The sequence below is a fragment of the Colobus angolensis genome, unplaced genomic scaffold, assembly GCF_000951035.1.
Source record: "Colobus angolensis palliatus isolate OR3802 unplaced genomic scaffold, Cang.pa_1.0 Scaffold9, whole genome shotgun sequence".
NCBI classification, from domain to species: domain Eukaryota; kingdom Metazoa; phylum Chordata; class Mammalia; order Primates; family Cercopithecidae; genus Colobus; species Colobus angolensis.
The window spans coordinates 12,425,652-12,450,592 of record NW_012122931.1 but is presented as its reverse complement, the minus strand read 5'-3'; the positions used below and the strand labels follow the sequence as shown (position 1 = coordinate 12,450,592).

Here is a 24,941-nt window from a genome sequence, read left to right as displayed (position 1 = left end):
AAAAAAAAAAAAAAAAAAAACTCTGTTTAATTAGTATTCTAACCCTTTAATCTCATTTTAGTGAACATAAATAAGGTTCCCCTGATCTTGCATTTCCTTTGACATCTAATGGTATACAACCTTGGAATCAAAGGCTGCATGGGTTTACAAGGTTTTGTGGTTGAGTGTAGAAGAATATATCTTTCTATGGAAACAAATTTATTTAGTTTTATTTTTTAAAATTTATTTTTTATTTTTAGCAACCATAATCAGAGCTGCATGTTAATTCAATGTAAAACTTTAAAAATATTCTCATACAGTATGTTATTCAAATAATAACATAACTTCTATTAATAACTTCTTAATTTTTTTTTAGTTAGGCTAAAAAATGACTTGACAGGGTAAACTAGCCAAAAACATACCTGAGATGCAGCCTAAGAGACTGCTCTGGACTCTTTGTTAAGGCTGTAAACTAAACTTAAGCCGTATTTTCACATTTTCTTTGCAAAAAGCAGAAGTGTGTATGTGGAAGCTGGGGGAAGAGCAGGAAATTCCTGATGATGATCTTTTATTTTTCTCCTTATTGGGATAAGTCTTTGTGTTTGTGTGGGGGTTTAGGGGGAGTGCTAGGGAGTGGGAAAGGAGAGGTAGAATGGGAAGAATTTGAACAACTTTTCGCTGTCTTAATAAACTAAATGTATTTATTCCCTCTTTTATATTCATGGCATTAAAAAGTAATTGAGGTTCAACTGTGGCCATCACTGTCTTGGCTACTTCACTTTTTAAAATCTGATGTAGTTTTCACAGTGATTCAGTGAGGATAACTAGTATTTTCACTTTATAGACGAGGAAACTGAGATCCAAAGATATTTAGCAGTAGATTTTATGGGATGTTATATGAACAAAATATGTATCTAAGCCTTTTAAAAGTCTCAGCCAGGACACTCTCCAGAGAAACATGGTACTTTTGTCCTTTCATCTCTAAGAGTATTTTTAGGATTTACTGAAATTAAGCGTAATTTAAAATTTTAACCATTTTCAGTTCTCCTTAAACTGAAAAGGAAACAGTGATACGGAGCAAATTTTAAGAATAAACAACATACAGCATTTCTGTTTTTTTGCTGCCAGTGTAGGAAAACAGTATGTAAATGTGTTTTAAGACATGTGTTTAAAAATTGATTCTTTTTCCTTTCACTAAAATTATCTGGTGACTCAGCAACTCCTTTTTATCCTGGAAGCCTTCCCATCTGTGAGATTGTTATATTAAGATAGCATCATATTAGAGAAGAAACTAAAAATTAGTAGAAACAAGAGGATTGCTTTTTTAGACTTAAATTTTCTTATATTACTTACTGAAAGAGCAAGAAAATGATCTAATGAATAGATTTTCCAGTAGTGACATAAGGCGAACAGAAGACCAATTAAACATTCTTAGAACTATAGAATAATGTAATTTTTATTGCCAATTAAACTCTAAGGGTCTTAAAATCTTTCATAAAATTACTGTTTTATAAATGAAGAAGCTGATATCTGAAGGACTCAGTATGGCCAAGGTTGTACAGATAATTAGTATAACTGTAACTGGATACCTGGGCCTCTTATTTTCATTTGCTGTGAGTGTATGTGTGTGGCACACAACTATACCTCTCAAGATGAAAATACCAAATGCTTTCTACTCCATTGCTAAATTGAGAGGTGTGTGATATTAGGTTGTTCCAGTATTTCTGATGGGAAGGGTGATCACTTAATTAAGGTGGTGACCACTGGATCTCTCCTTTGTAAAACAGGGTTTTTCTTGACATTTAGCAAGTAATCTTTGGGGGTGACACTTTGGCAGCTTCCAAATATCCCGTTCCTTAACAAAGTCTTTTTTGTTTTTTTTCCTTCACTTTGTTGCCCAGCCTGGAGTGCAGTGTCAAAAGCACGGCTTGCTACAACCTTGACCTCCTGGGCTCAAGTGGTCCTCCTGCATCAACCTCCCAAGTAGCTGGCATCAAGGTGCACCACTATGGCTGGCTAAGTTTTTAATTTTTTGGAGAGATGGAGTTTCACCATGTTGCCCAGGCTGGTCTCAAACTGGAGTTCAAATGATACTCCCACCTCAACCTCCCAAAGTGCTGACATACAGGCATGAGCCTCTATGCCCAGTCGATAACTAATTAACTAATATTTTTAGTATCCATTGGTGATACTTGCCTGAATCAGTTGAGTTCATTCACGTTTTCAATAATAATTTGATATTACAGGATTTTCTTCTCTTTAAAATATATGCATATATTTTATTTACAGTAACAGTAAATAATTTATTTGCCTTATCTTCATCAAAATCTAAAAAAGTCAGCCAGGCACGGTGGCTCATGCCTGTAATCGCAGCACTTTGGGAGGCTGAGGCAGGTGGATCACCTGAGGTCAGGAGTTCAAGACCAGCCTGACCAACATGGCAAAACCCTGTCTCTATTGAAAATACAAAATTAGCTGGTTGTGGTGGTGCACATCTGTAATCCCAGCTACTCAGGAGGCTGAGGCAGGAGAATTGCTTGAACCTGGGAGGCAGAAATTGCAGTGAGCCGGGATCGCGCCGTTGCACTCCAGCCTGGGCAACAAGAGTGAAACTCCATCTCAAAAAGAAAGAAAGTGAAACTCCATCTCAAAAAGAAAGAAAGAAAGAAAAACAAAACAAAAAAGTATTGCAGTTAAAAATAGAATTATTGGATGAAATTTAAGATTTTATAGAACTTCTTTTTGTCCTTTGAATGTGTTTCAGTAAGATTATAAAATGGTTGCTATTTAAAAATCACTGGGAATAATTTTTTTATTGTGGTTCTGTTACCATTTGACATATAATTAGGTTCATTTGTTTCCATTTATTTTAGTTTAGGGGCTTGGGATTTTTTTTTTCTTTTTATTTTTTTGAATATGTAAAATACTTATAAATGTCATAATTATGTAGAAATGTACTTGAATGAAATCTGCTTCCATTTATACCTCCTTACCCCCATACCCATAGATAACAATTATTATGGTTTATGGTTTATTATCCCGATTTTATTTTTGTGAAGATAAAATTCTATATATTTTTAACTTCCTTCTAAAATAAAAATATACATTGCTTTTTAAACTTAATATATCCTGGGAATCACTCCACATCAGTACTTAGAGATTTCCTCATTTCCATTTTAATGGCTATTTAGTACTGTCCAACCAGTCCGCTATTGATGGACACTTGGACTGGCTTGCAGTCGTTTGCTATTCGAAATAATGTTGCAGTGTGGAATGTTATGTATGTGTTATTTTGATTTTATGAAAGTGTATCTTAGAATAGACTCCTATTAGTGTAATCACTGACACATAAGGTGAATGTATATATGATATTGTTATTTGCCAAATTCCCTTCTATAGAGGGTGCAACCATGGACAGGGTATGAGAATACTTGTCTCTCTACAGACTTGTCAAGTGTGTTGTCAAACTTAAGGATCTGATCAATGAGGCAGTGGTGTCTAAGAGTAGTTTTACGCCGGGCGCGGTGGCTCAAGCGTGTAATCCCAGCACTTTGGGAGGCCGAGACGGGCGGATCACGAGGTCAGGAGATCGAGACCATCCTGGCTAACACAGTGAAACCCCGTCTCTACTGAAAAAATACAAAAAACTAGCCGGGCGTGGTGGCGGGCGTCTGTAGTCCCAGCTACTTGGGAGGCTGAGGCAGGAGAATGGCGTAAACCCAGGAGGCGGAGTTTGCAGTGAGCTGAGATCCGGCCACTGCACTCCAGCCTGGGCGACAGAAAAAAAAAAAAAAAAAAAAAAGAGTAGTTTTACTTCATCCTCTGCCTTTTTAATGTATAAAGGTGATTTTTTTGTGAATTTTCTATTCATATCTTTTGTTCTTTTTTCACTTTTCTCTTTGATTTTGGTCTTTTTTGTCTTTATTTTCAGAACCTCTTCGTATATTCAAGAGATTAACCCTTTGAGATAATGATATTCCTCCCAGTTTGTCACTTTTAACTTACATCATGGTGATTCTTTTTGGGTTTGTCATGCAGTTTCTTTTTATGTACTTGAATTTATCAATATTTTCTTTTAAACCTTTCTGGATTTGGGATCATAGTTAGAAAGGCTTTCCTAACTCCCAAGTTACAAAAAGAATACACTCTTCTGTTACTCTCCTATTACTTATATGGTTTCATTTTACTACTTTTATATTTCTGATTCATTAGTATTTTATTCTGATGTACTCTGGTATATAGCATAAAGTGTGGATTTGATTTAATCTTTTTCCAAATGGCTATTCTCTTGTTCCAACACCATTCATTAAAAACTGTTAACTTTTCTACCCAGTGATTTGAAATGCTACACTTATATATGAAATTTCCATGTGTGTTTGGACCTCTTTCTGGTATTTATATTCTGTTCCACTAGTCTTGCATTAGAATCACACAGTCATAATTATGTAGACTTTATTTATTTATTTATTTATTTATTTTGAGATGGGGTCTCACTCTGTCACCCAGACTGGAGTGCAGTGGCGTGATCTTGGCTCACTGCAGCCTCCACCTCCCAGGTTCAAGCAATTCCCCCACCTCAGCCTCCCTAGTAGCTGGGATTATAGGGGTGCACCACCGTGCCTGGCTAATTTTTTGTATTTTTAATAGAAATGGGTTTTTACCATGTTGGTTAGTCTGGTCTTGAACTCCTGACCTCAGATGATCCACCCATCTCAGCCTCCTAAAGTACTGGGATTACAGGTGTGAGCCACCACACCTGGCAATGTGTAGACCTTATAATATGTTTTAATATCTGGTAGGTGCACCTTCCCTCCTCAAATACTCCTTTTTGTGGGTTTTCCTGGATTTTCTTACTTGTTCATTTTTCATATAAACTTTATGTTCAACTTGTCTGGCTCTGGAAAAAAAACTACTGGTGTTTTTCATTTGTTTGTGGGGGTTTTTTTTTTTTGAGACAGAGTCTCGCTGTAGAGTGCAGTGACACGATCCTGGCTCACTGCAACCTCCTCCTCCCAGGTTCAGGCGATTCTCTTTTCTCAGCCTCCAGAGTAGCTGGGATTACAGGCATGTGCTGCCAGGCCCAGCTAATTTTTTGTATTTTTAGTACAGATGGGCTTTTGCCATGTTTGAACTCCTGGCCTCAAGTAATCCACTTGCCTAGGCCTCCCAAAGTGCTGGGATTACAAGTGTGAGCGACTGAGCCTGGCCTTTTTTTTTTTTCTTTTTTTTTTCTTTTTTTCGCCGAGACTGAGTCTTGCTCTACTACACAGGCTGGAGTACAGTGGAACAAACTCAGCTCACTGCAGCCTCTGCCTCCCGGGCTCAAGTGATCTTCCTGTGTCAGCCTCCTGAATACCTGGGACTACAGGTGCGTGCCACCACACCTGGCTAAGTTTTTGTGTGTGTATATATATATTTTGGAAGAGGTGGGCTTTTGCCATTGTTGTCCAGGCTGATCTCAAACACCTGGGCTCAAGTGATCTGCCCACCTCGGCCTCCCAAAATGCACAGCCTCCCAAAGTATTGGGATTACAGGGATGAGCCATCATGCCTGGCCACTACTGATGTTTTTATTGGGGAAAATTGATATCTTTATGATGTTGAGTCATATCCAGGAACATGGGATGTCTTTCCATTTATTCAAATCTACCCTTTTTTTTGGTCTCATCTGAGTGCTTTTAATTATTTTATATGTTTATAACATATATTTCATAAATAGATAATTTAAAAACTTATTTAAATTTTATATATAATTTAAAACATGTTTAAATTATATGTATAATTTAATATTTAAGTTTTGTATTTAACATATATAATTCAAAAAGCTTTTTACTATAGAAAATTCAAACATATGCAGAAATTATAAAATAGTATAATGAATCCCCATGTGCTATTACCCAGCTTCAACAGTTAATATTTTTCATTGTTAGAGTTCTTGACTTACAAGTTTGGTGCGGTAAGCCGGGTACGGTGGCTCATACCTGTAGTCCCAGCACTTTGGGAGGCTGAGGCAGGCGGATCATGAGGTTAAGAGATGGGAGACCATTCCAGCTAACATGGTGAAACCCATCTCTACTAAAAATACAAAAAATTAGCCAGGTGTGGTGGCACACACCTGTAGTCCCACGTACTCAGGAGGCTGAGGCAGGAGAATTGCTTGAACCTGAGAGGCGGAGGTTGCAGCAAGCCAAGATCACACCACTGCACTCCAGCTTGGGTGATAGAGCGAGATTGCATCTCAAAAAAAAGAAAAACAAACGAAAAAAAGAAACAAGTTTGGTCCGGTAATTGACTGTATTTATCCGACTTCAAAAGGCAGCATGTCCTTTGGTCATTGTGACATGCAAAAGAGTTTCTAACTGGACCATGTTGGTTTGTTTATTTTTAAGATAGAGAGCTATTGCTCACTGGGCACGGTGGCTCATGGCTGTGTTCCCTGCACTTTGGGAGGCCAAGGCGGGTGAATCATGGCCAACATGGTGAAACCACATCTGTACTAAAAATACAAAAAATTAGCTGGGTGTAGTGGCGGGCGCCTGTAATCCCAGCTATTTGGGAGGCTGAGACAGGAGAATCCCCTTGAACCCAGGAGGCCGAGGTTGCAGTGAGCCGAGATGGCGCCACTGCTCTCCAGCCCTGGCGACAGAGACTTCATCTCAAAAAACAAAAAAACAAAAAAGAGCTATTGCTGATCTTTGAACTGTTTAGGATACCAACTGTCTGATGTTTCAAAGAGCAATGTATAAAACACAACAAAAATTTTAAATTCTGTTTCTTATTAAAGTATAATTTTCAAGAGTTAAAAATCATAATTATCAATTTGGAATGAACATGTATCAAATATTCTAATTCAGTGTATTAATTAATGAGAGAACCAGAAAGGTAGCAAAACTGAGTGAGGAACTTGTATTTACATGGTCCTTCCTTTCAAAAAAAGAATGTTACAATAAGATTACTAGGTTAGAAATAAAACTGGTTAATGTCCTATAGGTAACCTTTGGGTTATGTTTTTTTTCTCTTGGACAGAAATCATTTGCATATCTCCTGGACACAAATCTATACGTTAACATGTTACTTCAGAGTCTGAGTCCTTAATAGTCAGTAGCTAAATCAAAATGGCATATTCATCTAGAAAATTAAGTAATCCTTGGGTGGACATGTTAAACCAAAGTTGGCAAACTATAGCCTGTAGGTCCACCTGGCCTGTCACTTGCTTTTGTAAATAAAGTTCTATTGGAACACAGCCAGACTCACTCCCTTACTGTCTGTGGCTGCTTTTGCACTATAATGGCAGAGTTGAGTAGTTGCAATAGAGACAACTGACTCATATAGCGTAAAATGTTTACTATTTGGCCCTTTATAGAAAAGTTTACCGACTTCTGTATTAAACAGTGCTTCAGGATGATATTGAAAGAGCATGTTGCCACTATCTTGGCCTTGCCTCCATGATAGGGATAATTTTTTTTTAAGAACCCAAATGAACATTGCAATGATAAAAATCTGCTCTGGCTGATATTTCTATAGCTAATGAACATCTTATTCCCCCATCTCCCTTTCTGTGTTTTTACTTTAGTATGTGTATATATATATTTTTGTATAGCCACCTTTCTGGTTTTCTCTGTACCTTTTCCTATAGCTCTCCCTTTTTATTCTTCCCTATATTTCGTGCTACTTTTTTCTCCTCCTTGTATGGAAGGAAGAATGTTAATGTACTTACTTACATGTAATATGGAATGTTAATGTACTTACTTACAATACATATTGTAGCGTAAAGTTTTATATTCCTGGTTTAAATTTTTAATTTAGGTCAGTTTAAATTATATGTTTGCCTCAGAATAAAACCAAAATACAATCAATTGGAGTACTCAAAATTCTTGTGGTTACTGTTGATGTGCTCTCTGCCATTCAATCTCCCCCTGACCTCACCTCCACTCCAAGTTGTAGTTTTCAGTTGAAGAAAAAGTTCTCTAGACTGTTTCAAGCAAAAGGAGTGGGGCTAAAACACTGGAACATTAGAAGTAAGAGAATTTTCTTAGTCTTAACATTTATGATTTAGAATAATTTAAAACACTTTTTCTATATAGTTTTGTATAGGAAACCTTTAAGGATGCCTTAACTAATTTGGGAGATACAGAACTGTTAGCTCTTTAGTTGACAGTGTCAACTGGCTAAACATTGGTGGTTGGATATTTGACAATATGGTTTGAAGACAAATTGCAGAACTAGCGTACTGCTCGGTAAATGCCCTATTTTCCTAAGGATTTTAAGATCTAAACGTATGCTTTTCTATTTTAAAAAGTACTTTTAATGTAGATATTTAAAAAAAATCATTTATTTTCACATCCTGTATGAAATCAGAGGTGATTGCGGTGAGCCGAGATCACTGCAATTAAAAACATTTAAAACACTGCAATTAATTAAAAACATAAAGAATTTTACTGCTTAGTAAATAATATTTTTTCTTCCTCAAGATAAAGCAAAAGGAGAGAAAGAATAATACTGACACTTTATATGAAGTTGTATGCTTGGAAAGTGAATCAGAAAGAGAGAGGAGGAAAACTACAGCCAGTCCTTCAGTTCGCCTGCCACAGTCTGGATCGCAGAGTTCAGTGATACCTTCTCCTCCAGAAGATGATGAAGAAGAAGGTAAACTATAGGGAGAGTTTAATTTATTTTTGGGGGTGGAGGACCCTGCAAACTATTAAAATTGTATCAGGGGATTGATAATGTGATACAGCATTTATAATTCATTTAATGGAATTCCTTATGAGAGTTTACTATATGTAAGTAGCTGTGGAAGATTTAGAAATGATTAACATTGAGTTTTCTTTAAGATACTTGTAACCCAGTTGGAAAAATGAGATATGTAATTCGCTTCTTTTAAACAATCAGTGTAGTGCTAGCTTGGTATATTAGTACATTTTTTTAAGAACAAGTTTGACACAGCTTACACCTAAATAAGTGTTCCTATCTCAACACATTCATTTTGTGGGAACAAATTGACTTTGCCAAAATGTGGCTTGCACACATGACCCTTTTTACCAAATATGTATTTTTTATTTTATTTTTTATTTCTATTTTTTGAGACAGAGTCTCGCTCTGTCACCCAGGCTGGAGTGCAGTGGCGCGATCTCAGCTCACTGCAAGCTCCGCCTCCTGGGTTTACGCCATTCTCCTGCCTCAGCCTCCCGAGTAGCTGGGACTACAGGCACCTGCCACCTCGCCTGGCTAGTTTTTCGTATTTTTTAGTGGAGACAGGGTTTCACCACGTTAGCCAGGATGGTCTCAATCTCCTGACCTCGTGATTTGCCCACCTTGGCCTCTCAAAGTGCTGGGATTACAGGCTTGAGCCACCGCGCCCGGCCCCCAAATGTATTTATAAATATATATGTTTACATATTACTGTGTTTTTACACTGATAAACATTAAGAATCCACTGGTTCTTTGTTTCTTTTATTTTTTCTGGCTAAATCTATTGAATTAATCTGTCATTCTCTATTAAAAGATGTAATACCTTTTAATAAGGCATGAAGAAAGGGGGCCACAGGAAACATGAATGTTTGAGAGTCATTTTCTAATTTCTAACTTAGTACTGGGGCTACAAATTTAATGGAAGAAAACCTGATTACAATATAAGGTCATGTGAGCCATGTTTCTATATGTGAAGCTCACAGGAAATATTCTAGAAATTAATAGAGGAGAATTCGGTTTTCATTGTGGGAAATGTTGTGGGGCATCATAAAGAGTAGTTTTTCTGTTAGGACTTTTAAGTGCAAGCAGAATCTAGTAGGCATCAGTGGAGTTTTTTTCTCGTTAAAAAATTGCATTAACTGGCCGGGCGCGGTGGCTCAAGCCTGTAATCCCAGCACTTTGGGAGGCCGAGACAGGCGGATCACGATGTCAGGAGATCGAGATCATCCTGGCTAACACGATGAAACCCCGTCTCTACTAAAATTAAAAAAAAAAAATTGCGTTAACAAAAGCATGGAGATGACAAGAATGATCGATTGGGTTAAATGAAATGTATATCCATGATTATATGTACTTTCTTCAAGTTTAGAGTGATCACTGACTTTCTTCATGTTTAGAGTGAGCACTGAGTTTCCAAAACCTACTGTTTGCTATAACTCTCACTGCCCTTATAATTAATCAATTTAGCATCATATATTAGTAATACTAATGGCCACCAATTACTAAGTGCTTAATATGTAGTAAGCAGGTGCTTTATTTATATAATTCTCACGATAATCCTGAAAAATAGGATTTATTGTTAACCTAACTTTGCACATAAATAAATGGAATCTAGCCAGACACGGTGGCTCACGGCTCTAATCCCAGCACCTTGGGAGGCTGAAGTGGGAGGATCACTTGAGGTCAGGAGTTTGAGACCAGTCTGGCCAACATGGTGAAACCTTGTCTCTACTAAATACAAAACATTAGCTGGGCTTGGTGACGCATGTCTGTAATCCCAGCTACTTGGGAGGCTGAGGCAGGAGAGTTGATTGTACCCAGGAGGTGGAGGTTGCAGTGAGCCAAGGTTGTGCTGTTGCACTCCAGCCTGGGCAACAAGAGCAAAACTCTGTCTCAAAAAAAAAAAAGTGGAATCTCAGAAAAGTGAATTTGCCCAAGGTTACACAACTAGAAATTGGCAGAGTCAGGATTTGGATCTAGGTCTGTGAGTCCACAGTCATAGCTGTAGTCTATCATCATCTCTTGCATTTAGTTCACATAAAGCATTTTGAAGTACAGAAAAAACACATGTATTGTTTTTGATGTCAGAGATGCAATTCAGAGTCCACCTGAAGAGCCAATTTAAGTGATATGTTACATCTGGGAAAGGTGGATTGTTCCCACTGTTTGAAATGGTCTGTTGTATAATAGGTTTGCAGTTTCTCTTCTAGGTCAACAGTGGTTAAGATGACAGAGTGGGTAAAAGTTTACATAACTTTCCTCTCTTAACACTCAGCAATAAAAACAACCAAACAAAAAAACACAAAAATTGAGAAAGACACTATTATGAAATCAGAATGCTCAAATCTTCATACCATAGATTTTGAGGACTATCTGCTGGTTACAAAGAAATCTGGGCCCAGCTAAAGGTTCCTCAGGACTGACATCAAGTTTTAATTTATAGCAGACATACCTTTTTTAAAAATAAAATTTTAGTGGGTTTAGAAGGCCTCTACTGATGGTTCTTAACTAGGGAGAGATAAGAACTAATGGCAGTGTGTACCCCTTGGGGGAAATCATGGAACACTAGAACATAAGCTCTGTGAAGGAAAAGAGTGTTTCTGCTTTTGCCTCATGTTCCCTAGTGTATACCACGACATTTGGTATGCAGTAGGTGCTCAGTAAATATTGGCAGTATGGGTAACCCCCTAGGATTCATTTTTTATAGTGAAGAGTTAATAACAGGAGAACTGGGACTAAAGAAAACTATGTAGCTATGCTGTCTTTTAATTCTCCCTAACCCAATGTACAAACCAGAAAAACCATTCCTGCTGCGATTTGTTTGCTTCCAGGGAAGAAATGATTACATTTCTCTTGAGAGGCTTCTTACCCATAAGACATTTGGCAGAAACCCAGCAATTATAAAGGGGACATGTTTAGAAGCATCATTCTGAAACTGAGATGTCTATCCCTTACGCAGATGGGTTCTTAACAAAGATTTTAAACTACTGCTACCCGATTTTATTGAAAGTATCCAAAATGTGAAAGAGAATTTTGTAAGATAAAGTTTGTCTAATGTTTTTGAAGAAATTATCATCCCTTCTAAATTTTAGTGTGTTTTTTATAGCCACCTTTCCCCAGAGAGTTGTATTTAGTATATTGGTGTTTTAATAAATAGAAAATTACTTGAGAGTTTAGAAAGTAGGGCCAGTCTGGCAAGATAGTGAAGTTGGGGACATTTACCTTAGTGCCCTTGAGCCTTCCCTTTTTTTTTTTTTTTTTTTTTTGAGATGGAGTCTCACTGTGTCACCCAGACTGGAGTACAATGGCACAATCTTGGCTCACTGCAACCTCTGCCTCCTGGGTTCAAGTGATTCTCCTGCCTCAGCCTCCTGAGTAGCTGAGATTACAGGTGGCCACACCACGCCTAGCTAATTTTTATATTTTTAGTAGAGATGGGGTTTCACCAGGTTGGCCAGGCTTGTCTCAAACTCCTGACCTCAGATGATCCACCCACCTTGGCCTCCCAAAGTGCTGGGATTACAGGCGTGAGCCACAATGCCCGGCCTAGCCTTTTCTCTTCTTTACCTTATTCATCCATATACAGAAGATCTCTCACATTCTGTCTGTCATCCTCTGTGTCTCACCAGCGAAACTGATCATGATGTCCAAAGCATTATAATATAAAGAAGTTCAATAAGAAGTATCACAGATTTCTGAGTCTTTAAAATTAGTGCTTTCAGATAATTGTTGTCTCTGTTGGGGATGCAGATTCAACATGTAGTCATTAGAGGTGTAAAGAGCCAGAGTTTGTTTAGGCAAGTTAAGCTAAAAAATAAACAAAATCTAGAAAGAGCATTGGTAAAGATCCATGGAAACAAGTACTGTTGTAACCCAGTTAGTGGAATTGTGAATTGGTAGAACATTTTGGAAGTCAGTTTGTCGGAAGTTTTCAGTATTCTTAAAAATATGCTTTCTTTTTAAAACTGAGAAAGTCGGTTTCTGGGCATATACCCGATGAAAGCAGTGAGATATATTCATCCTGATTCCGTTTGTAGCAAAAAGTTAAAAACTCCCCAAGTGTCCAATAAGAGGATTAAGTAGATATCTTAGTCCATGTTTATTCTCTGCTTTCATTATGCTTTTTAGTTCCTCTAATGCCTTGATCAGTGTCACCTTTTTCACTGTCTTTGTATCTTATAATCTCTAACTTCTGACTTGAATTTACTTTCCTTAATTGAATTAAATTAGAAATGATTTAATTTGACCTTTTAAAGTATTTTTCTGCTTTCTTTTATAAATTAATATTTCCCATTTTAGAAAATTTAGAAAGTCATAAAAACATAAAATAGCAGAGAAAAATAACAGTCGTAACTTTGTCACTCAGAGGGAGCAATTGTTAGTATTTGGTATAGTTTATACTGATCTGTTTTCTATTTTATAACATAGATTAGATCATAATGAATATTAAGCTCTTTATATTTTCATTTTATACTATATTTTGCCATATCAGTTGTATTAGTCCGTTCTCATACTGCTGATAAAGACATACCCAACCGAGACTGAATAATTTATATAGAAAAGAGGTTTACTTTTTTCTTTTTTTTTTTGAGACGGAGTCTTACTCTGTTGCCCAGGCTGGAGTTCTGTGGTGTGATCTCAGCTCACTGCAAAATTCATAAACAAAAGAGGTTTAATTGATTCTGCAGGGCTGGGGAGGCCTCAGGAAACTTAGAATCATGGCAGAAGGGGAAGCAAACATGTCCTTCTTCACATGGCAGCAGGAAAGAAGAATGAGTGACAGCAGGGGAAATGCCAGATGCTTATACATCAGATCTCATGAGAACTCACTGTCATGAGAACAGCATAGGGGAAACCACCCCCAAGATTCAGTTACCTCCCTTTGGGTCCTTCCCATGACACGTGGGATTATGGGAACTGCAGTTCAAGATGAGATTTGGGTGGGGACACAGAGCCAAACCATATCATCATTATATAAACATAAATGTCAACATGCAATTGCATTTTATACATATATTATAATTTCTTCAACCATTCTGTACTCCCATTGTTGGATACTTAGGTAGTTTGAAACTTTTTAAATGTTTTAAATAAGACTTCCATATTTTCATGCATAAAGCTGTTTGCTTTAGAAAATGAGAGAAAATACCATATTTTGAAGCCTATAGTTTTATAATTAAATAGCTCCTTTTTTTTTTTTGAGATTGACATAATATGGACCTATGTGGAAAACAAAAGAGAATTAAAGAGGTTACAGCATTTTACCTAGAAACATTTTTATTTTCTTTGTACTTATCCATAAATACTAAAAGAGAGAAATTGTGACTTTATGCTCCCAGTAAAGTCTTTCAAATTTGACTCTTAAACATTCCAGTGTTGTGGCTAGCATAGCCACCCCTGTTACCGTTTTTGTGTGTTTTGTTTATTATAGATAATGATGAACCTCTCCTGAGTGGATCTGGTGATGTATCCAAAGAATGTGCAGAAAAAATTCTTGAAACATGGGGAGAACTGTTGTCAAAATGGTAAGTTATGTTAGGATAGTTTTTATCTGCAATTCTCATTTTATGGGTAGAGAATCTTACCTAACTATAATATTCAATTTTGGAACCAATAGTAGAAACCTAAGCTCCAGGTTTGCATTCTGTGATCTGTTTTAGAGATTTATATGAGTAGTAGTAGAGAATTGCAGTTTTCAGAATATCAGGAACCTAATAAGTTCTCATTGCCGGAGAAAATATTTATCCAAACGTGGAATTCATGTACAGAATAAATAAGAAAAGTATCTTTTATATTGAAGAGGTTAGGAACCACTGAGTGGTTCAGATAATACACAGCAGTCCGTTTAGAGGATGTTCACACAATGCATAGAGCCATGGTAGAGACCGCAGGTAGGATTTTTCCCTTATCTGTGATAAGTATCTAGAATGACAGAGCAAAGTGTCATAAGCATAGTATATATTACCTGCTCTATTGATTACTAACTCTTACAAAATTCCTACTAACACTTAAAAAAAATTAGGAATTTATCATCAGCTCAAGAGATGGTTTGACAGCAGTGTTAAGAAGCACTATCCAATAGGCTATCTAAAAAGAATACATTGTGTTCAGGCTGGGTGTGGTGGTTCTGGGAGTTCAAGGCGGGAGGATTGCTTGACCCCAGGAAGTCAAGACCAGCCTGGGCAACTTGGTGAAACTCCATCTCTACAAAACATGCAAAAGTTAACCGGGCATGATGACGCGCACCTATGGTTCCAGCTACTCTGGAGGTTGAGGCAGGAGGATTGCTTGAGCCTAGGAGTTCGAGGCTGCAGTGAGCCTTGATTGCACCACTGCACTCCAGCTTGGGTGACAGAGTTGAGACCCTTTCTCCAAAAAACAAAAAAAAGAAAAAACACCAAACAAAAAGAATCCATTGCCTTTAGGTGTTTATTAACATGACCACAGATATTCTGGTAAGTCAGATTGGTGAGACATTTATGCAGTTTCCTTTTCTCCTTGAGTAGGATGCCAGCATATGCTGAAAAAAGCTGAGCTTGGAAGAGATCTGAACATTTCTCTATTTCTGACATTCTGGTTACTAGGGTTGTCATATAAACTCCCTATTGGCCCGTTACTTTGGAGTTTGATTTTTCTCAGACATTTTAACTGTTGAAGTATTTCACTGCATTGTTAGAGTAAACTCTGTCTCAGAATTTTAAAGCATTATGTCATGCCCTTCAGGGATAGGACTACAGATGTGCATTATCTGCTTTTATATTACTTTCACAATGCTTTACACTTTTGACAAAACACTCTCCACACTGGAAAATGTCAAATGTGTATAGGAGAAAAAAGCAAACCAAAGCACAATTTGTCTTTACACAAGTTGTTTTAATAAATGAACTCTGCAAAAAACCCCAGAGTAATAGTTTTCCTACATTTTTGATATTTCTTTACGCCAGGAGACAAAACTTCTGGTGCTCTTATTACAATTATATTTTCAGTTCAGTGAATTTGGAGTGTTTGGGATGCTACTGGCAGGAATTTTATCTGTATTAAAAGGTTTCTGCTCTAAAACAGAAATGTAATTGAGTTTTGATATGGTTACATAATAATATATTTAAAATCATGTAGATAACAGCATTAAGACTCTAGTTAGCTTTTATTACACGAACCCATCAGCATCTTATACAACAGCTTGGAATTCGTTTTGTTATCAAGCTTTGTTATTCATTTAATTAACATGTCTTCCTATTCCCTCCAGTGTATTTGTTGAGTTTCCATCTGTCTCTACTATCTTTCAGGGTATTTAAACTATTTTTGCTTGCTTTAGTCATGTCTTCAGATATGATATAATAGTGTCTCTTCTTTAGTTCATTACATTGTGATTTTTTCTCATTATTATGTGTGTTCTATGGATATGTGTCCTATGGATAAGAAGCATTGTAATAATGGAATTTTAAAGCCTGGTAGACCTGGTTTCAAATTCTACCTCTCCTACTTTTAAGCTGTGTGGTCTTAGACAAGTCACTTAACTCTTTTGAGTCTGTTTCTTCATTTAGAAAATAGAAGTCTATAAAATTACCATTTGTAATTATTATAGATTAAAAATAATGGATACCATGGTTGTAGTTACAGTAACATAGAATGAATGAATTTACCATATTTTAGGCACCGTGCTGTTATGTGCTGTATTTCAACTCTAACAACCTTATAAAGTATTTGTTTTTTTTACAGATGAGACTGGTTCATAGGTTAAGGCATTCTGGTTAGTAAATATCACAGCCAGAATTTTTAACACAGTCAAGTCTGATCCCAAAGATGGTTTATTTAACTCTACATTAGATTTTAGTGGTAGTATTAATAGTATCTTTGAGCTGTAGTTCTCCAAGTTCATTTTAATATGACTCTTAATGGATAAGAGAACTAATGTCATTATAAAATAGGTTGCTAAGTTGGATAAAGTTAGTATTATCAATGAGATGGAATTATTCTGAAAGTAATTTTATCAATGTAAAATAAGCTAGTAAGGTTAGCAGACTTTGTCTGTAAAGAGCCAAATAATAAATATTTTAGGTTTTGCAGGCTAATAGTCTGTCACAACTACTCAGTTCTACTATTGTAGTGCAGAAGTTATCATACACAATACTTAGACAAATAAGCGTGGCTGTGTTTCAATAAAAGTTTATTTACAAAAACAGGTGATAGGCCCAGTTTGGCCCACAGGCCATAGCATACCAGGGATTGAGTTAGCAACAGAACTATGTCTGTCCTTTCTGCTCATAACTCTTCAACTTTTGTATAATGTTTTTATCTAAACAAGGACAAAACTATTGAATTGTCTATAGCACTTGCATTAGGGTACCAATGTCACAGAATAAATCACTTTTAAATGTACTGTGCAGAATTCTCATAGGATTCTGTGAATATTTTGAGAAAAATCACAGGCATTTTTATAATTTGATTGTGGTTATTTTGTATCAGTAACTTCTGCTTACGTGGGATAGTCACAACATCTTTTTAATGTCAGGATCCTGCTTTATTGACTCAGTAATGGTGGCTCTGAAGTCACAAACCAGCTGCTCTATAACAGAGCATTCATTAGTCTTAAGAATTTGAGGACTACTTCAGTCATTTAATTGACCTCCCTGAAATTTTTTCTGCATCTGTAAAACTAGAGATACTACCATCTACCTGAGATGGTGGTTCTGAAGATCAAATAAGATACTGTATGCAGAAGCAGTTTGTACATTTATACCAACGTGTCAAGGCTAGTTTAATTTTCTCCATTTTATAGGTGACATAAATGAAGTCCAAAGATTTTGGCAACTTGTAGTGATACAGTAGTTCAGTGGAAATGTTATTAGCCACCATAAGCATTCAGAAAAGTTTCATTATTTCATTATTAAAAGCATCATTATTTGAAGGAAGGCATCATAAAAACTGTTGGAAACATACTTGAGATGTTTTATTTTAACTTAGAACATATAAATATGCAATATTCTTCTCAATTATGTTTTTTCTAGACAGAATCTGTCTCTGTCACCCAGGCTGGAGTGTGGTGGTGCGATCTCTTGTTGCAGCCTTGAACTCCTAGGCTCAAGCGATCTTCTTGCCACAGCCTCCCAAGTAGCTACGAATATAACCATCATGCCAGCTTATTTTTATTTTTCTGTAGAGACAAGGTTCTTGCTATATTACCTAGGCTGGTCCCAAACTCCTGGGTTCAAGAAATTTCCCACCTTGGCCTCTCAAAGCAGTGGAACTACCACCGTGCCCCGCTCACCACTTGTCAATTTTGATGTAGAGCTAGGTTCTTGTCCTTTATTATATGTCCACTGATTGGAATTTTGCTCTTTTTTGTTTGTTTTTTGAGATGGTTTCTCGCTCTGTCACCCAGGCTGGAGTGCTGTGGTGCAATTTTGGCTTATTGCAACCTCCGCCTCCCGATTCAAGTAGTTCTTCTGCCTCAGTCTCTCGAATAGCTGGGATTACAGGCATGTGCCACCATGATGGGCTAATTTTTTGTATTTAGACGGAGTTTTACCATGTTGCCCAGGCTGGTCTTGAACTCCTGACCTCAGGTGATAACACCCACCTCGGCCTCCCAAATTTCTGGGATCACGGGCGTGAGCCACTGCACCCGGCCATCTGTTTTACATAAACCGTAGCCATAGAGCATCATCTGTGATTTCCAGTTTTGCTTTATTTTTTAAAGTAGAGAAGTAATTTAAAAATACTTAAGAAGCAGTTTGCAGAATCTATGTGGATTTTTATTTTCTTCCACCCAATCTCTCATAGTTATCTTCAATTCAGAAGCACTTTTTTTTCCCCTTTATTACTTTGTTACCTTGTCACTTATTTGTAAGCCATTTAGATTGACTTTGAGAAAAGTAACAGTCTTTAGGGAATCTTCCTTTTGTGATTTATGGTTTATGGCTTTATTTTTAGGCATCTCAACTTGAATGTGAGACCGAAGCAGTTGTCAACCTTAGTAAGAAATGGTGTCCCTGAAGCTCTTCGGGGAGAAGTCTGGCAGCTGCTAGCAGGCTGTCATAACAACGACCACCTGGTAGAAAAATACCGCATTCTTATCACAAAGGTAAGGGGGTGATAATTCAGCTTCAGCATTAATTCTTTAGAGATTTGTGATGAAAAGATCATTGTAGTTATTTGACTTATAAGAAGTTTTTATGATTATTTATTTAAGGATAGAACTGTTAATACTTCTAGCTCTAACATATTTTTTCTGTTGCACAAAGGAGAAGTCATAGTTTTTTCTCCTTGATTCATATCACCTCAGACCAAAGATGTCTTCTAGCCCATTGTATATCCAGATCCTTTTTTGACTGTAAAAAAACATTTTTAGTCAAACCACTTGTGCTGTGCAATGTGTAAAAATTTTCTTTTGATTATTTTAATACTTTTCACATTTTACAGAAATGTGCTCTTAGTAGAGAAGGCTTAGTTACAGTTTCTGCAATTGTAAGAAAATAATTTTTTAATCTTAAACCATATTCTCTTTTAGCTCATACCTCTAAAGTGAAAAAAATCCTCATATGTATGGTGTTTCCTTTCTGAAGTTCATTCATTCCTCAAAGTTTTGCAAGAAAAACTATTTCTTGTACAAGCATATCAGGATTTAAAATAATTTTCTGCAAGGTTAGGCAATGTTTTGTGCCTTTGTGTTCATGTTTTCGGTTTTAGTTTTAATTTTCTCAAATTCTTGAAGTGTTTACCTTTAGGAAGCAGTTTCTCCAATAGTATGCAAATCCCAAACCTGGGTTGTGAATGGATTGCTCAGAATCTTCAAAAATATAGGAGATTTTTCAATGCGACAGAAGGTAAAACCTTGTCTTAAAAAAAAAAAAAGTTAAAACCTTATATATGAATGATATCTCTCTATAAAGCTGTTATTGAAAAACACCTTATAAGGGAAGAACAGGTTTGTTTTTTTTTTTTTCCTTTGAGACAGTCTTGCTCTGTCGCCCATGTTGGAGTGCAGTGGCATGATCTAGGTTCACTGCAACCTCCATCTCCCAGCTTTAAGCAGTTGTTGTGCCTCAGCCTCTCAAGAAGCTGGGATTACAGGTGTGCACCACCACGCCTGACTGATTTTTGTATTTTTAGGAGAGAGTGGGATTTTTCCGTTTTGGACAGGCTGGTCTTGAATTCCCAGCCTCAAGCAATCCGACTGCCTTGGCCTCCCAAATTGCTGGAATTACAGGTGTGAGCTGCCTCACCTGGCCTGGAAAAACAGCATTCAAACATGAGATAGGACCTTCACCAGAAAATGACTTTTATGTCCTCAGAATATTAATATTCTTTCTCGTCATCTTATTTCCAGACAGATTTTTTTTTTTGTTTCAATAATAAGTGTTCTGATTTCTTCCATTAAGTTGATATAATTGTTTAACTAGTATTTATTGTTGAGTAACTATTACAACCACAGTGTTGGAGCTAGGACGTTAAACACAAAAGCAAGTAACTGTCTTATGATAGAATGTGTCTGAAAAAGCACAATGGGAGCCACCAAAAGTAGTTATTAATTCTGCCTGGGAGAACAGGGGAGTCTCTCAGGAATATAACACTTGAGATGAATTCCAGGCATAAAAAGATGGGTAGAGCATTGTACTCATAGTATGAATGGAGCCACTGAAGAATGAGGTTATATGACATCTATGTCTATTAGAGATACACCTAGTTTTTATTTTCTTTTGTTGGCAAATCATATTTTGGATTTGTAACACTATTTAGTTTTTTTGAAGTCCTTTGAAATGTTTGGTCAAAAATGATTTCTTAAGAGCTTATTGCTTTAAACTAAATATTTTTCTAAGACTATTCGTAAGACATGAAGTGTCTGTAACTGAATGGATTCTGTTTTTCTGGTTCCATGAAAGTGGTGACATCTATTGATAGAAAAGGAACCTGGTAGTTATATATAAAAGAAAGACTATTAAAAAATATGAAACATTTGATTGATTTGTATATACTCGTGATGTGTACTTTATATTTCACATTGAACTTACAATTTTTCTTTTTTTTCTTTTTGAGACAGAGTCTAGCTCTATCACCCCGGCTGGAGTGCAGTGGTGCGATCTCGGCTCACTGCAACCTCTGCCTCCTGGGTTTAAGCAATTCTCCTGCCTCAGCCTCCTGAGTAGGTGGGATTACAGGCACCCACCACCACTCCCAGCTAATTCTATTATTTTTAGTAGAGACGTGGTTTCACCATATTGGCCAGGCTGGTCTCGAATTCCTGACCTCATGATCCACCCGCCTCAGCCCCCGAAAGTGCTGGGATTACAAGTGTGAGCCACAGCGCCCAGCTCCCAAATTTTTTAATGGATATATATTAATTTAAATTGCTAGTAGATGATCAGAAAATAGAAATTATTTAACCACCATAATATTTGTGAATTTTAAAAAATGACAGTGATAGCTAATGTAAGTTGGTATTGCTTTTCTTTTCTGTCTTCCTGGAATTAAGAGTTATCATTGTATGGGAATGGTAATTGACATTTTTTAACTTACTCTGAAATGTTTTTGCGGGGAGTAAGGTACTTTTTACAGTCCTCTACCCTACCAGCCGAGCTATCAAAGTTTGCATATAAGCTACTTTTTAAAAAGTGTGTAGTTCCCTGACATTTTGCATGTAAATACACTGCAGTGACCACTATGAAGAGCAAGAACATATCTATAACCCCCAAAAGTTATTGATGTACTTTCTAGTCATAAATACCCTTACTACACCCCTGAGTCATCATCATTCTGACTTTTCTCTCCTTAGGTTAGTTTTGATTGTTCTTGAATTTTTTTCTTTTTGGGAGATGGAATCTTGCTGTGTCATCCAGGCTGGAGTGCAGTGGCATGATCTCGGCTCGCTGCAGCCTCCGCCTCCTGGATTAAATGATTCTCCTGTCTCAGCCTCTGAGTAGCTGGCATTATAGGCACACGCCACCTGCCTAATTTTTGTATTTTTAGTAGAGACAGGATATCCCCATGATGGCTAGGCTGGTCTCGAATTCCTGACCTCAGGTGATCCCCCCCACCCTGGCCTCCCAAAGTGCTGGGATTACAGACGTGAGCCACCGCGCCCATCCTTGAATTTAATTTAAATGCAGTTATACAGTCACACAGCATGTGCTCATTTGTATCTTACTTCTTTCACTCCTGTATTTTGAGAGTGTATCAGTAGCTTGTTTTTTGTTGTCTTTTAAAAAAGTTGTTTAGAGTATTCCATTATATGAATAAACTACACTTTAAAAATATAATCTGCTATTACAAACGTTTGATTTTTTCCAATTTTAGCTATTACGAATAAAACTGCTATAAGCATTCTTGCACACAGCAGGATTTGTACATATTACACTTATTTAGAAAATATTTATGTATATATACACCCTACTAATTTCTAGAAAGTTTTTATTCTGAACATGGCTTCTTCGCCAGATAATATGCTTTGTGTTCTGAAATTTTGCATATAATATTACTTTCGAGATTTTTTTTTTTTTTTTGCTTAGCTTCTTCAAAGACTAGTGCAGGAAAGAGTGATGTGATTCATAGAGTGAAGATCAAAAAAATTAACCTGGCAAACAAAACTGATTAATGTCTGTGTTATCATCTTGCTTTAGTTGTCAAGCCTGTCTTGTATGGGGTACATGTGGGAATTTTTCCATATACCTTTTTAACCCAAGGACAAATGACCTTTCAGTCGCATAAAATACATAGTATGCTTTTAAAGGTGTTTCTTATTTCAATACGCAATGGAGTTAGTTTCTTCTTCCTGTTTTGCTTTTTAAAGTGAAAACTTCTTAGGTTTTTAAATTTCAGTAGGGATCTAGAAGGGAAATAATAGAACAATAGTAATAGCTACCTTTTTCAGCACTAAGTATGTGTCAGATACTGTGCAGTGCACTCAGATGTGACAGTTCACAGTTCTGCCAACAATGTAGTTGCATATAGTTGCACCAGCAGAGTACCTGCTGCCCCATATCCCAACCAGTATTAGTTATTAATTTTTACTATCAGTGGATGTAAGTGATGCCAGCTTTTTTTTTTTTTTTGAGACAGAGTCTTGCTCCGTCTGTTGCCCAAGCTGGAGTGCAATGGTGCGATCTTGGCTCACTGCAACCTCTGCCTCCTGGATTCAAATGATTATCCTGCCTTAGCCTCCTGAGTAGCTCGGATTACAGGTGCAAGCCACCATGCCCGGCTAATTTTTGTATTTTTAGTAGAGACTGAATTTCACCATGTTGGTTAGGCTGGTCTCGAACTCCTGACCTCGTGATCCTCCCACCTCGGCCTCCCAAAGTTCTGGGATTACAGGCATGAGCCACTGCGCCTGGCCTAGCATATCTTTAGTTTGCAATTCTCTGGTTACTAGTAAATGTGAATGATTTGCTCTTCTATAAATTACCTTTTCATGTTCTTTGTACATTTATCTATGAAGTCTTTTTAAGGTAACAGTTTCTGAACACTCTCTATATATTATGTTTACTAATCCTTTTCATATGCATTGTAAATGTATTTTAAAATGATTTTATTTATGGTTTTATGCCATACAAGACGTTTTCAGTTTTTATGTAAAAAATTGTTTCTTGGTTAAGGCCTCTTCTATCTCTATATTTTGTAAATGTGGCTTCCTACGTTTTCTTGCAAGATTTTTATTCTGTGTGTTAATTTTTATGTCTTTAACCCATCTGGAATTTATTTTTGTATGTGGCATGAGAAAGCAGTTCGATTTTACTTTCTTCCAGATGGATAACCAGTTGTGCTGCTCCTATTTTCCTACTCAGTAGAACTACCATCTTTGTCATATTTTAAATTCTCATATATGCTGGGAATGATTTCTAGATTGTTCTCTGTATTATCTATTTGCATATTCCTGTCCCTACACTGTTTTGATTAAAGAGGCTTTGTTTTATTTCTGATAGCTATGAAAGCAAATCTTTTTGTTTTCTATTTCATACCTTACTTGACTATTCTGCAAATTTAGTCTGCCATAAAAACCTTAAAATCTTTTATTCAATCTCACTACCACCACCACCCTATAAGGTTATGTGGAGATTCTTATTTGAATTGCATTTAGTTTACATACCAGTTGAGGGTGTAAGTTCAACACGTGAGAATACAGTATGTCTTTTTGTTCGTTCAGGTTTTTTGTTTGTTTGTTTTTGTTTTTTTGCCTTCAAGAATTCTGAATTGCCTTCATAGGGATCTTGTAGCTTTGTTGTTAAACCAGTTCGTAAGAATTAGCGGGTTTGCACTGCAGCAGATGGAATGGTTTTGTCAGTTTCCGTTTGTAGGTGCTAACTGCTGCAATAGAGAAAAGACAGTGATTTTTACATTTTTTCTATTTGCCTCTTAATATTTTGATTAATTATCCTAACTTTATATTGTCATCTTTTGAGATTTTCAGGCGTGTAATAATATCAGCAGTAAAAACAGTTTCACCTCTTTTACAATGTTTATGCAGCCTACTAAATTTTCTTGGTTTTGTCTTTATATTTTATAAAAGCATTAAGACAATGTTAAATGATGGTGGTGATAACTAGCACCCCTGTCTAATTCCTGAATTTAATTAAAATGGTTTTAGTTTTTCAATCTTTTGGAAAGCATATTTTTTTTTTTTTTTTTTTTGATAAAGAATCTGTGTTTGGCCAGGCACACTGGCTAACGCCTGTAATCCCAGCACTTTCGAAGACCGAGGCTGGTGTATCACCTGAGGTCAGGAGTTCGAGACCAGCCTGGGCAACATGGCGAAACCTCGTCTCTACTGAAAATACAAGAATTAGTCGGGCATGGTGGTGGGCACCTGTAATCCCAGCTACTCGGGAGGCTGAGGCAGGAGAATCGCTTGAACCCAGGAGGCAGAGGTTGCAGTGAGCCAAAATAGTGCCATTGCACTCCAGCCCAGGTGACAGAGTGAGACTACATCTCAATAAATAATAATAATTTGTGTTTCATTTAAGTGGTTTCCTTCTATCCCTGGTTTGGATTTTTTATTAGGAATGTTACTGAATTTTATCAGCTTTCTCAGGACTATTACTAATTTTCTTTAATTTCTTAATGGAGTAAATTACATAATCTATCAACATATGATAGACTTCTTAATATTGAACTACTACCCTTGGCTTCATGGAATAAATTTTTATAGACCAAGCACCCCTGGTAGTCTTTGTCTTCTGGTGTTTGATTAAGAGCTCCTCAACCCTGGCCTCTAGGTAGAACTTGTCAGACTCAGAGGGAAGAAAGCTTAGTAAGTAATCCACAGGGACTCTCATGAC

General features: G+C 36.7%; 1 protein-coding gene across 1 annotated transcript in view; it reads left to right on the top strand.

Moving 5' to 3' along the window:
* Positions 1-24,941, top strand: part of RABGAP1 (RAB GTPase activating protein 1) — a 173,971-nt gene that overhangs the window by 66,892 nt on the left and 82,138 nt on the right. The window contains exons 10-12 of the mRNA XM_011931468.1: positions 8,451-8,625; positions 14,102-14,195; positions 18,604-18,754. Of these exons, the coding sequence (XP_011786858.1) occupies positions 8,451-8,625; positions 14,102-14,195; positions 18,604-18,754 (420 nt within the window). The remainder of the gene's footprint in view (positions 1-8,450; positions 8,626-14,101; positions 14,196-18,603; positions 18,755-24,941) is intronic.